This window comes from Aptenodytes forsteri, unplaced genomic scaffold (genome assembly GCF_000699145.1).
Source record: "Aptenodytes forsteri isolate BGI_AS27 unplaced genomic scaffold, ASM69914v1 Scaffold173, whole genome shotgun sequence".
In the NCBI taxonomy this organism is placed as follows: domain Eukaryota; kingdom Metazoa; phylum Chordata; class Aves; order Sphenisciformes; family Spheniscidae; genus Aptenodytes; species Aptenodytes forsteri.
Window position 1 is genome coordinate 3,451,510 of NW_008794449.1, and position 13,754 is coordinate 3,465,263.

General features: G+C 39.4%; 1 protein-coding gene across 1 annotated transcript in view; it reads left to right on the top strand.

Moving 5' to 3' along the window:
- The window catches only part of EXOC4 (exocyst complex component 4), a 431,485-nt gene that overhangs the window by 27,084 nt on the left and 390,647 nt on the right, over window positions 1–13,754 (top strand). Inside the window, exons 3-4 of the mRNA XM_009290434.1 lie at window positions 805–1,038; window positions 4,220–4,414. Coding sequence (XP_009288709.1) covers window positions 805–1,038; window positions 4,220–4,414 — 429 coding nt within the window. The remainder of the gene's footprint in view (window positions 1–804; window positions 1,039–4,219; window positions 4,415–13,754) is intronic.

The window sequence follows — 13,754 nt, forward strand, 5'->3', positions numbered from 1 at the left end:
CCTATTAAACTGTCTTTATCTCAACCCACGAGTTTTCTCACTTTTGCCCTTCTGATTCTCTCCTCCATCCCCCTGTGGGGGAGTGAGCGAGCGGCTGTGTGGTGCTTAGTTGCCGGCTGAGGTTAAACCATGACAGTCAGTTTCATTAAATTTTCAACAGTTTTGTTGGAATCTCAAACTTCATCGATTAAAAAAAAAAAAATAAAAATTAAAAATCTTACTAGATGATGTTACTCAGAGGTTAAAATAAATGGGGGGGGGGAGGAATAAGTGCCCATGACACTTCTTTGCCGTACTAGTATACTAGTTTGAAAACAGATTGACTATTGCAAGGCATGGGTAGGCTTTTGATAGATTTCTCTATGTACTTGTGATATCCTTAGTGTACTTTTGGCAGGTAAGTAGTAGTAACTGCAACACTCCTAACAAATAGTTGCACTGGTCCCTGAGTCTAAAGTAGAATTTCTTCTTTATAGTTCTTTGTAAGTAATAAATCAGGATATATTTCATATGTTATACTGTGCCCATATTAATGACTCTCTGGAAATACGATAACTAATAGATAACTTTCCCTTTTCATAAATCCAGTACTGTAGTAAAAAAGCTCTGAAGCATCTGAAAATTGGGGAAGCAATAAAACACAGTATTTGTTTTACTGTTTTCTTGAAGTACATTGTTCTCTACTGAACACCAGAGACGTTTACCAGAAATAAGCTTCACTCAGTGAAGTGTACAGACTAATAAGAGTTGACTGGTTTGCGGTAGGTAGTGCATTTTTTAGGCAAAGGCTTCCTGTTCTTATAGATAATTCCAGAATATCCCTATTTTTGTAATCCTTTTGTCCTTAGGACTTTATCTACCAGTGATGATGTTGAGGACCGAGAGACTGAGAAAGGCCGCCTGGAAGAAGCTTATGAGAAATGTGACCGGGATTTGGATGAACTCATTGTCCAGCATTACACCGAGCTCACCACTGCGATCCGCACATACCAGAGCATCACAGAGCGCATCACCAACTCGCGCAATAAGATCAAACAGGTGAAGTCTAGCTTTGCATGTGTTTGCATCTGCTCGATAGCGTGTACTCTGGGTACGAATCTGTGCACCTCCTCTATCTTTTTCCTGTGTACTGTCCTTTTATTGGTAGTGTAATGTAAGCTCCCATTTTAACCTTTTATTTCTCTCTCTCTCTTTTCCCAGCTACTTGTCATCATTCTGAACTGAACTAAAAATTGAATTGAAAAAGCACTGTTACCCACTAATTCTGAACTAGGCCTGATTTTCAAGTCGCTCTGTGGCATGGCTAGGAGTGGACCATCCTGTTCTAATGCAGTGGTCACAGGTTATGTCTTACTAGCAACATGTTTTCCATAGGATATCTCTCTGTTGTCTGAGAACACAAGTAATTGAAAAGCAAAACGAGAGATGGATATGAAGCGCAAAGCTTTGCGGTGCCCCCTGTTCATTTATTGTCTGGACATGTTGCTATCAGGTTTTTGAAGTCTAAGGGCTGCTAAGCTAACACCTTTCCATCTAATCTGTTCATGTTTTGATATGTTGGCCTCCAACCACCTCCTAAATAGTCTGGGTGATTCATCAGCTTGCTTTTCGCTCGGAGAATATGAATTTTGCTGCTATTTCCAAACTCAGTTCTGTTGTGTGAATGTACATGAACTCTGTGCCCCCGTATCTTTCAGTATTTTGAGTGCTCACACATCGGTAGCGTGCCAGTAAATAACTCTGGCGCTCTTTGTTGTGGACTTGTTCCATCTGCTCTCTCCCTGCAGCGATAGATTAGTTCTTTGGACTCCTGTCCTATCTTTTACTTCCTGTATAGTTTGCTATACCTAAACTTTGCAAACTAGGCACCAAATTTATTCTGTGTTTTTTTTTTTTCCCTGGCTATGTGGAGGCCTCAGCTTAAAACCTTTCACAGCAGTGCTTTAGGAGCAGTAGGCTTTTACCCTTTTGGGGCTATGTACTGACCCTTCTGGCTTTTAAAATTCATTTAGCATTTTCAAAGAAAATGAGACCATTCTGATGTTTTCCAAGGGTAAGAGTTCATTCTAGGATTTATGTACAAAGCTCAGCACTTTGAAAGCAGAGATCAATTGCACTAAATTTGAAATAAACTGTAGCCAGTGGCCTATTTTCACACAGTATACTAAGCTTTGCAGAGGTCAAAACAAACATATAGGGGTGTGACCTTTTGGTCCTGCCTAGAAGAATGACTGTAAAGGTGAAGGACCTTTTGATATTTAGGTTTTCTTATTAGGTTTGGTCAATATGTATTGAAGTAGCTTTGACCTAATCTCATGGGAGGCCCCAGATCTGGTTTGTCATCAATCTGTATTGCACTACCAGACTTTCTTTTGGTGTTCCCCTGTTGTGGAAGGTAGATGATAGCACAGGCATTTACTTGCATTGCGAACTGTGGAAGTGATAGATAGTCCAGATCCCTCTGTGTATGTACCTTTTGTAGTCAATTCTTGTATGAATTCCTGTTGGGAAAGGCTTAGTTTTAAATCTAGCTTTAGAGGTGTTAGTGCTGTAAAACTGAATTGTAAAGAAGAAACAATTTGGCCTACGAAGGGGAGGTTCTTTCTTAAAGACTTGCTGTTCATCCCTTCCCTTGCTCCAAAATGTAGATACAGTTGATTTTCCTTCTTGCAAGGACAGGAGTAGGAATGTCTTGTGAGATTCCTTCTAGCCCCACGATTGTTTTGCTGACCTAATTTGGCTCTATGTAACAGCAGTCCACTGATGGTGGTGTGCTAGGTCAGTGAAACATTTTAAATTAAGGTATTGAAAAGGGATTAAGTCTGAAATGAGCTCTGTATGCAGTTTAGTTTGCCTCTGCTTTTGCAGCAAGTTATAATGCTCTTACAGTCGCTTGTCTGTTGGCTGAGGCTGAGGATTTTTCTATGTTATTCTTTTCAGAAGGACATTTCAGAGTGCAATGTTGTTGTATTGAAATCTTAGTCTCTTCTGACTCTGGATGGAGGCTGTCTTATGTAGCTATTGTTAGTTACCGGTTGTCTGTATTCTGGTCCATCTATGTGTGTCACATGTATTTTTTTAAACTGCCTTTAGATGGACAAGGGAGGAGAATGTGCAGCTGAAGTGGGATTTCTGGAGTGCTTTGAAGGCTCATTATTTAAAAATAAATTGAAGGGCCTACTTCTGAGAGTCTCTCTTCATGTGTAATGCAGTGAGAGTTCAGCCTGAGAAAAGGTTGGACCCTAAGTATTCATAACTTATCACAAAAACAAGAGTAGTGTGAAAGCAATGTGTGAAGCTGTGTTGTTAATTGCTTCCACATTTTAATATGTATTATTGATTTGCATTATGCAAGAAATGCTAGGTTATACTGACCTTTCCAGAGGATATCGGGAGAACCTGAAAGCAGGGAACGCGGGCTGTGCGTTTGAGCAGAAAGAATGGAGAAGAAAAACTCCTGATATTTCCCGAATGGGGTAGAACAGTAGAGACTTTGCCAGAGAGAGAGAGTCTCTCTAGTAGAGACTAGAGAGGATGGCATGAGGCTTGAGAACAAACTGAATGGCAAACACCAGGGTGTTTCTCTGGGTGACGTAATGGCCTTGATAAATAATGGAAATGCTGAATTGCACTGTACCTTAATGCTATTTGTTCCGATGAAACCATATCTGGTTTCACCTGGCAAATTGGTATTGCTCGAGGTATTAGGAAAATGGTTGTACTCTTAGATAGTCAGATTTTAAGAAATGGATACCAAACTTGAAGAAAGGAGGAGACGTGCCAAAAGATTTAATAGGCAGATGGAAAATGTTTACAGCAGAAAAATTAGTAGTGGCTTATTTGCTTTCACTGAAAATTGGATTCTTGCTGTATGCCAAAATACTGAATTGATTTTTGGAAAATGTGCAAATAAGTCTTTGGTCATGGTTAATAGGATCCTGCGTTTGTTCACGTTATGATAGTTCAGTTAAATTTTCACTGGTGGTACAAAACTTGTACTAAAAAACATTTGACTATGAAAGCAGTTCCAGTTTGTATGTACTCTGTGTTTCCCTTCAGCCAAAGGAATAACCAGAAATTTTAAGGAACTTGGATTTGGTTATAGTCTCGTTATATTTTTGGAATTCCTAATAAAGTAAATGTGGGAAAGGGCTGATCTGTGTTAGAAGTGCCAGTTACAGGGACAGATTTAATTAATCTTTTGACATGTTGCTTGTAGGTGAAGGAGAATCTGCTATCATGCAAGATGCTGCTGCATTGCAAGCGGGATGAGTTGCGCAAGCTGTGGATTGAAGGGATTGAGCACAAACATGTCCTGAATTTGCTGGATGAGATAGAGAACATCAAGCAAGTGCCTCAGAAGCTGGAACAGTGCATGGCCAGCAAGCACTACCTCAACGCAACAGACATGCTGGTAAGACATGATACCTCGTACTGGGCCAGAACCCACTGGAAACGCACTGGTCAGCTGTCTGATCATCTGCAGACAGAGCTGCTGTCTGTGTTATTACTTGCTTTTTTTTTTCCTGCTTAGTTTCTTCTTTTGTCATTTGCTGCTTTCTTATACTGGAATTTCCATTTGGTTTTGTTTTGATCCTTCCTGACTGGACTTAGGGTCACAGTTTCCCATCCTGTTTGGTTAGCTCTTGTCTTTCAGAGCTGTCTTTACCTGTTCAATTGTCGTGATCCTGATGCTTTCTGTAACCATCTAGTTCTTTACCCATTTGATCTGCACATAGGATTTCCTTCTGCTTTGGCAACCTGGTGCTTTATTTTAAAATTAATTTCCCGGACACCTGCCTGTATCATCGTCTTTCTTTATACCTTATCAGTTATTTCAAAACCATTTTTGTTGTGGAAGAGCTATCCTGTTTCTCTGCTATTTCATCTCCCAGAACGCACTCACAACTTTGGTCGTTATTCAGAGGGAAGACTGTCTTTCACCGTTTAGGTGTGTTTGCCTCTCATTGTCTTCCTCTAGGTCTTTTACCAGGACTCTTAATCCTTTCTACTTATTTCCAGCTCTTTTTTCATCTTTTTTCTCTCTCCCTTTGGGTGTTCTTCCTTTTCAGTTCCATCTCTTTTATAAGCATGCCTTTCAATTCCAGTCTTGTGGTGGAGGTAGAAGTTGCCTGAACTTGTCTAATAACAATCTTTTTTTCTTTTTCTCTTGTTTCTAAACTTAACAAGCACACTTCCTCACCAGGCTCCAGTCCTTTCTTTCCTGGAACTGTCTTCTACGAGTAATTAAAATCTTCACAAGGGAGGACATCCTTCCCCTCTACTCAGTCCTGACGTGTGGAGTGCTGAGTCCTGTTCTGGGCTCTCCAGTACGAGAAGATGGAGGTACTGGATTGAGTCCAGTGAAGGATCACAAAGGTGGTTAAGGGACAGGAGCATCTCGCATTTAAGGAGAGACTGAGAGAACTGAGACTGCTTCACTTAGAGAAGAGAAACCTCGGGGAGATCTTATCAGTGGTTATAAATGTCTGATGGGAGGGTGCAAACAAAACAGAGCCAGACTTTTCTCAGTGGTGCCCAGTGACAGAAGAGGCAATGGACACAGATTGAAACATAGGAAATTAGTCTGAACATAAGAAAACACTTTTTTTTTTTTTACTGTAAGGATGGTTGAGCACTGGAACAGGTTGCCCAGAGAGGTTGTGGAGTCTCCATCCGTGGAAAATTTTCAAAACCAGACTGGATGTGGTCTTGGGCAACTGGCTCTAGGTGACCATGCTTGAGCAGGGAGGTGGCTTAGATGTTCTCTAGAGGTCCTTTCCAACCTTAAGCAGTCTGTGAGTCAAAAGTGGAGGCAAAAGTATGTCTGTTCATATTCCTCTTTGTGTTTGCCAGAGAACGCTTTTAAGGAAACCTTTTCATTGCCTTCCTTTGTTATTTTTTTTTTAACTTTACTATCCTTTGTATTTCTCTTAGCTGTGCCTCTTCACTTCTTTTTAATAAGTCGTTATTCAACAGGATAAAGAGCTGGAAATCTTAGTGTTGTCGCCTCCTATTCTTAGAGCCCAGACTTGAACTTTAATTTCCTTCGTTCCTTTTTATCTCATTTTACCTTTACCTGTCTAAAACTTACCTTGTTCCCTCTGAAACATTTTCAACAGTTTGATGTCAGTCTCCTCATCCCTTTCTCTGATGGCATGTGTAACTCTGTCTGGATTTTTGTTGTTGCTGTCACATCCTCTTGTGTGATTTCACTCTGCTGGCACTTTCCTTTTTTTTTTTTCTGTTGCTCATGTTCTTTTTTCGTGCCACACCTGGTGCAATCATCTTTCTATAATCTGATCACAATTTTCCCTTTCTTCCTTTATGAAACCATCTTCCAGGAACCCTCTCAATCTTACTCTCCTTAGAGTCTCACTGTCCTTCTAATAAGAATTATTGTCTTATCTTTCCCACCGTATTGTAAGCCGCCTGGGATGGGTAAATGTATCCATTTCTGTTGTGTAATGTAGAGTGGAATTTTTATGATACTTTATAAAATGTTATGTAAAACCTATTAGAGTTCCTGAAAACAGATCAGCAATGCAATGACTTGAGGCAGCACATATGAGAAGAGTGCAGTCAGGTTTTGCCAAAACTTTTGTCAGGTTTCTGATATAGGAAATTGGAGCGTGGTGTGCATCGTGATATTTTCCATTATGAGAGATAAAGAAGTAGATGTAAATGAAGGGCGTTCAGTGTAAGGGGGGAAAAACATGGTATTCAGCGTTAACATCAGTATCAATTGAAATGTTGGTGCTTTCTTTTACTGATGTACTTACCAGTTTGTTTGGTTTTTTGTTGTTGTTTGTTTTGTTTTGTTTTTTAAATCCAGAAAAGTTCTTTTCAGAAGGAAATTCCAGAAAAGTAATTAATTTCCTGTCTGGAATATAAGATAGGAAGTGTATGAAGAAAAATAACGATACTTAGGATTTATCATGTAATATGCTTTAGAAATGGTTTGCAAGATGTGTATTTGTGATATCTTACTGGTTTGCAATATATTGTGTGTGCAGGTTTTTATATATACACTTATATACATACACAATACGTACGTGTGTGTAGGTAAGGTTGCCCAAGGCTATAAGAGAGAGCCAATATTTGACCTTACTGAAGTATGGACTTCTGTAGTATATGATGCTGTTTTTTGTTGTTTGGGTTTTTTTTTTCCCAGAATAGAATATCTTTTCTAAGAAATCAAATGATAATAATATAAAAAGCAGTTGTTAGGGGTTTTTTTTTTAATATATCAAGGAATGCAGAGAAACCTCAAGTGAAAATTGAACACACTATTTCAGCTGTTCATTGACACTTGCAATTCTCATTTGAAGACAAGTGTACCTGTAATAAAGAATAGCAACCTACCTGCATTTGGAGGTTTTTCATAGTCAAAAATCTCTGTAGGCTCATTGGCTTTTGCCATCTTCTGTTAACAGTGCCTCTGCAAGGCTGTGATGTTGTATCACTCACTGGCTGCAGGATAATTCCTTTCTCCTTTTATATGGTATGAATATTATGTAAAATAATTACTAAACTGTCAGGGATGCAGGGATATAGATCTCTCTGTCCTTTTGTTTCATTCCTCAAGGTAAACAGATGCTCATGGCTTATAAAAACCCCAGAGTGATCTGACAAGGAGCTTGTATCCCTCACATTGAAATTGGAGCAGTGATTAATATTGTTGCCTGTAGCCTTGTGATATGTACAGTTGAAATTAGACCTTTGCAGCAGTCGTGTTAGGTTGATGCACGCACTCTAATGGCATCATTTCTGGTTGCTGTATCACATTTCTGCAGTCTGTTCTTTGTATTCCACTCACATTAATTGAAGTAATTTTGCCACTGAAGCGTGTTTCAAACCTCTGCATTTAAATTGAAATTTTAATTCTCTTATTGTTTGGAAAAGACGGCTGAAGATGGCTTGTTACAGGTTTCATTATCACTCAAAACTCTCCAGCTGCTGGTTCTAATGTGCAATGACTGAGTAATGCTGGGAACAATTGTTAATAAAAGAATGGCAGCTTTTCCCAGTAGTATGAACACAATGCAAAGGTATTTTGTGACAGCTTACATTTGTATGAAGTTAAAATTTTTAAGTGGCAGCTTTTTTATTTCTGATTATGTATCCATCTAGAGTAGCACAGATGAGCTTCAGATATCATGTATTCATGTTCTGTGTTCCTCCAGCATCTTGATAATACACACTCCGGTGAGCAGAGCTGGTAGGATCAGGTTTGTTGTACTGTAATTGCACCTTACACAGGTTGTGTTAAAAGAACCTAGTTCCAACCTCCTTTGAATTGTGAAGCTTTGGAGAAATTAGGAGGGTCCAGAACAGATAGAACTCCTGTTGGAGATCAAATACATTTTGGTTATTGTCAATTTCTGTATACGGTTCTTTTAAAGTATGAGTTTGTACATTTTTCTGCAAAGGACCTGATTTTTCATGCATTGAATTGCTAAAAGTAATGTTCACTTTTATGTGGCAGTTGAGTACACATGCATGCATCTGTGTGTATTTTCTGTTTAACATAAAACAGAAAAAGGAAGCTCAGGGGAGACCTCATCGCTCTCTACAACCACCTGAAAGGAGGTTGTAGCGAGGTGGGGGTCAGTCTCTTCTCCCAAGTAACAAGCGATAGGACGAGAGGAAACGGCCTCAGGTTGTGCCAGGGGAGGTTTAGATTGGACGTGAGGAAAAATGTCTTTACTGAAAGAGTGGTGAAACATTGGAACAGGCTGCCCAGGGAAGTGGTTGAGTCCCCATCCCTGGAGGTATTGAAAAGATGTGTAGATGTGGTGCTTAGGGACATGGTTTAGTGGTGGACTTGGTAGCGTTAGGTCTGTGGTTGGACCTGATGATCATAAAGGTCTTTTCCAACCTAAATGATTCTATGATCAGGTGCTGACAGGGGAATTCTGATGCAGAAGGAGCTTCCTAAGAAAAGGCAGTGGGCAGTCTCCAAAAGGGAGAGCAGCAGAGCTGGTGGCAGTGTCGTGGTTTAACCTCAGCTGGCAACTGAGCACCACACAGCTGCTTGCTCACTCTCCCCACCCCTGGTGGGATGGGGGAGAGAATTGGAAGAGTAAAAGTGAGGAAACTCGTGGGTTGAGATAAAACCAGTTTAATAATTGAAATAAGATAAAATAGTAATAATAATAATAACAATAATAATAAAAGAACACACAAAGCAAGTGATGCACAGTACAATTGCTCACCACCCACTGACCGATGCCCAGCCAGTCCCCGAGCAGCGGCCCCCCCGGCCAGCTTTCCCCAGTTTATGTACTGAGCATGATGTCCCATGGTGTGGAATGTCCCTTTGGCCAGTTTGGGTCAGCTGTCCTGGCTGTGCCCCCTCCCAGCTCCTTGTGCACCTCCAGCCTTCTCAGTCGGTAGAGCATGGGGAGCTGAAAAGTCCTTGACTAGTGTAAGCACTGCTTAGCAACAACTAAAACATTGGTGTGTTATCAACATTGTTCTCATCCTAAATCCAAAACACAGCACTGTACCAGCTACTAAGAAGAAAATTAACTCTATCTCAGCCGAAACCAGAACACAGAGGCAAGTTAGGGCTGGGGTATTGCTTGCACTTAGCCTGAAAGCACAAGCTTGGTTGCTCGAAGGCAGGAATACAAATTCTTCTAGAACAGACGTTTTGGATGTGCTACGCGACACTATAGTCAAGCCAGAACTTGAAGCAAAGGGCGCACAGCAGGATGGGCAGCAGTAGGCAAGGACAGAAGCTTTCTTGCTTGGAGGAAGCAGTTCCGTGTCTAGTCTCCCCCAGCACTGGGCTGTGTACTGAAGGGCAGTACGTTCTGCCTAGCAGTTACTTAATTAACTCAAGTATCGTAGAGGTCTGTGGTGTTGATCTAATTGTTCTGGCTTTACTGTTGACCCATGAGGTACCCATAGGGAGAAATTAATATTTTCCGTTTGTTTAAATAATCTAAGAGATGAAATGCTAAAAACAGTTGAAGGCAGAAATAATGTTGAATCAAGTAATTAAAGGTCATATCATAATACGATTAAATGAAAATTGCTTAGGCTACTTTCTTTGCATTTCCTGGCTTTTATGTGTCTAGCTTTGCAATTTTAATGACCGAATACCACTTTGTCAAAGTATATAGAGGTTTTTAAAAAAATCTTTTAATTCCAATAGACCATGAAACACTTACTCTGAACTTCATTTATTAGTGCGGGAGTACAGTTCCTTTGGGGAGGGATTGTATCAGGTAACAAAACACCATGAAACTGCAGAAATACATCCATAGGATAGGACTGAGGATAGCTGCTATTTCCAGTTGAAATTTTTTTTGTTAGGAGGATGACAAGAAGGAAGAACGAAGGTAGAAAGAAGGAAGTATGGAGCCCTCTGAGTAGTCTTCGCTTAAGTGTAACTTCACACTTCCTTGTGTTACAGAGCTAGGAACTGATGTGTATGTGTGTTTTCTCATGAGCACATCCTTTAGCCTGCGTGTCTTTGTCCCAAGAAATACAGAGCTGAAGTGACAGTAACTTGTTTGTCAAGAATTAGACCAGGGAACGCTTCAACACCAACTTTTCTTTCTTTTTCAATATTAAGGACTTCTATTTAAGTTGCCTTATGTCAGGGAAAGAATAATATATGTCTCCTGCTCTGCTTTCTGAAGTGAGTAATAGCTCACTCAGGCTTTTCTCAGAGCTGACCACTTTCTTACTGCAGATTTGCATTGTTGCCAGTTTGTTCAGTTTCAGGAGTCGAGCTAGCGGCTGTTATTGTTGTGGCATTCAATTAAATGTACTTGGCGCGGCATCCAGCTGTACAGGAGAGGAATTGGTTTGCAGGTAAATTAGGTCATTTTCAGTTGTGCTGATGCAGCATAGTTAAAGCATACTGAGTTCACCACCGGTATCCTTATGATGCATTAAATGTATTTTTCTCGGCTCCATAGACTGTAAGATCTGTATTGGTTTAATTTTTTGAAGAGCATTACTTTGTTGTGAAATCTAACTTTCATATCAGGAAAGTACCAGTCTAAACTAGAGGAGGTGACCAGCTCCATTGTCTGCATGCCAAAGCATTTTACAAAAAAGAGTTTTGTTTTTCCTTTTTTTTTAACTGCAGGGCTTTACAACACAACTGGGCTACTTAGTGGGTGAGAACATGGTCGAAGTTGAAGGCGTTTTAGTAAGTGGAAATGCTGTGCAAAAATGATCATAAAGCTACTGAGACAGTCAGAAGGGAGAGGTGGCATAGGAAAAGGAAATAGGCTAACCATGGGTAAGATATTTTGGAGAACAGTGTATGAGGACAAGGAACCTAGCTTGCTGTGGGAAGTGGGAGTCAAACAAGGAGCTTAAAATATTGAAATGTTTTCTCAGGAGCAAAGAGAGAATATCGCTCTATGTGTGTGTACACGTGCGCATATTTGGCCTCTTCTTGCTCATCCCATAACGAATGTGTCCTCCTCGGTAACAGTGTCCTCTACCTTTCTAGGCACTTCATGTTAATCCTCTACGAAGGCGTTTGGAATGATTAACATCTTCCCAGAAAACATTGGATGTTTGTAGCCCTGGGCACAGTTGTTGAGGAGAGTTTTCATTTTTGTTACTTGAATGTAGCTGCTACCTGCGGCCTTCCTCAGTATAGTATGAGGAGAGTCTTTCAATTAAAAGTACCGTGTAGTGAGCAGACTTCTTAGACTATAAGTAGTCTGGAATAATGAAATAAAAAAAATTGTGACGCAGTTCTCGGTATGCATTTTACTTACTGTCTGCCTTTCAGCTGGAACAATGAAAATCAATAAAAACAGTCTTTCATTTTGTTTCTGCATTTCTTATTGCAGAGCTGGGATCAGGTACTGCTGTGGAACTGTTTTATATTTTGGAATTAATGCCACAAGTGGAAATAAGAGACTTTTGTTCGTTTGGGATTCTATAGTAATGCTTTTATTACAAAATTTAAATTTTGGCCCTGCTTGAAATTATCTTTCTTCTGAATTACAAAAATAGTAATATTTTCCCAATACTTCTTGCCTTGAAGTCTTTCCTCAGCTAACATTGTGTCTCGTCATTGTTGACCTTACTGATTACAAAGAAGCCTTTTAGAAAACAGGATTGAGAAGCTGACACGTCTCAAGGGTTGTATCTCATTTCAGATTACCTACTGAGGTCTATAAGTGTTTATGCTTAAAGGAACTGTTTTGTATTAGTTTTTAATGATTGGCAAACCTCGTGATTTCTGTTAGCTGTATGGTTGAGGTACAGGTGAGAAAGAAGGCAGCTTTGTTTTTATTAAGTTGATGTATACATAGGATATGTTCTAGTGATTCACACATAAACATGGAAATCATGAGCTTTCTTCTATGTGCTGCTCATTCATTTAAAATACTGTACGTTTACTCAGATGCTAGGATTTATTAGTATTATTTGTCTGCCTTTGAGGAGCATTGTAAAGCTTAAGTAATTAAGTTTGGTAGAATACATCTAAGTTCCTTATATGAGAAGCATTGGTGCTACTCATATTTTCTGTATATCTCTTTTTTTTTCTTTTTTTCTCTTTAAATTCTGTTTTCTGATCTTTTTTTTTTTTAAATAAACTTGCTAGGCTAGCTTTAAAGACATTAGAACGTGGAGAGTTTCTTTCCCTTTGAAACATCTTATTTTTTCCCTCAGTATACTTATCAATAACTTTACCTCATTCTTTTTATCCTGTAATTTCCATTATCTGAGGCAGTCTATTGCATTAAATTGTTAGTGCCTAATACTGCTTCATTTGTATTGACACGTGCTTGACCTCAGCCCCTCCGCTCTTAGTTAATGTACCAACAAGCACTGATATCTCTCTAGAGTATTATCGTGTGGCTGTTAGCTCTACTAATAACAACCATTCATTTAAGCCAATGAAAGTTTATTAAATAAGAAAACATGCTGTAACGAAGGTGGAGAAGAGGTGTCTAGCATCTTTTTATGGTGAAAGTAAGCTGCAGCTACGTAACAGACACTGCCCTTAATGAAAGGGAGAGGCATCTGTAACGTTGTGATGTATGCTTTTGGGAATGGGCACTTCTGAACATTAAATTTAATCCTACCTGATTATAGTGTAGAGGCAGTGATGAGAAGTTCTTTGCTCAAGGCAATTGCTCCTGCCGTTTAATGATGCATCCTTTCTTGGCAGCGCTCTCCTAACAGCTTGAGAGTTTTGTGGTTTAGTTTACATTTGCTTCCTTTTTAACTCATGAACCTGGTAGTATTTCATACCTTCAGATGAATATTTCTTTTGCTGTTGATGCTGTTTGTAATTTTTATTATTAAGGTATGTTATGGACTTTATTCTGTGAGACATTTATGCTTTTATCACTTTATCTTTGAATACAGCGGATGTTTTTCTAGTAATCACTGGTTTTTCCATGAATTCTCTTTTAGACTCTGGATTGTAGAGACATAATTCTGCCCATAGTGAAATATTGGAACAAACACCAAGAGAAATTGTTGAAGATAAATTGGGTTATGGGACAATATAAAATAATCTAGATAAATCTGATTGCATTTTTGAAATGCAACTTTAAAGCTAGAGAATGGTGGGTGAAAAGGTGTAATAAATTTAGTTTTTAGTAAAGCATTTAAAACATTTGGGGTGATTTTAGCCCAGAAGTTTCCCACTGAAGTAAACTGATTTATGTCTGGTATGTCTGGCCGCACCTCGAATACTGTGTTCAGTTTTGGGCCCCTCACTACAAGAAGGACGTCGAGGTGCTGGAGCGTGTCCA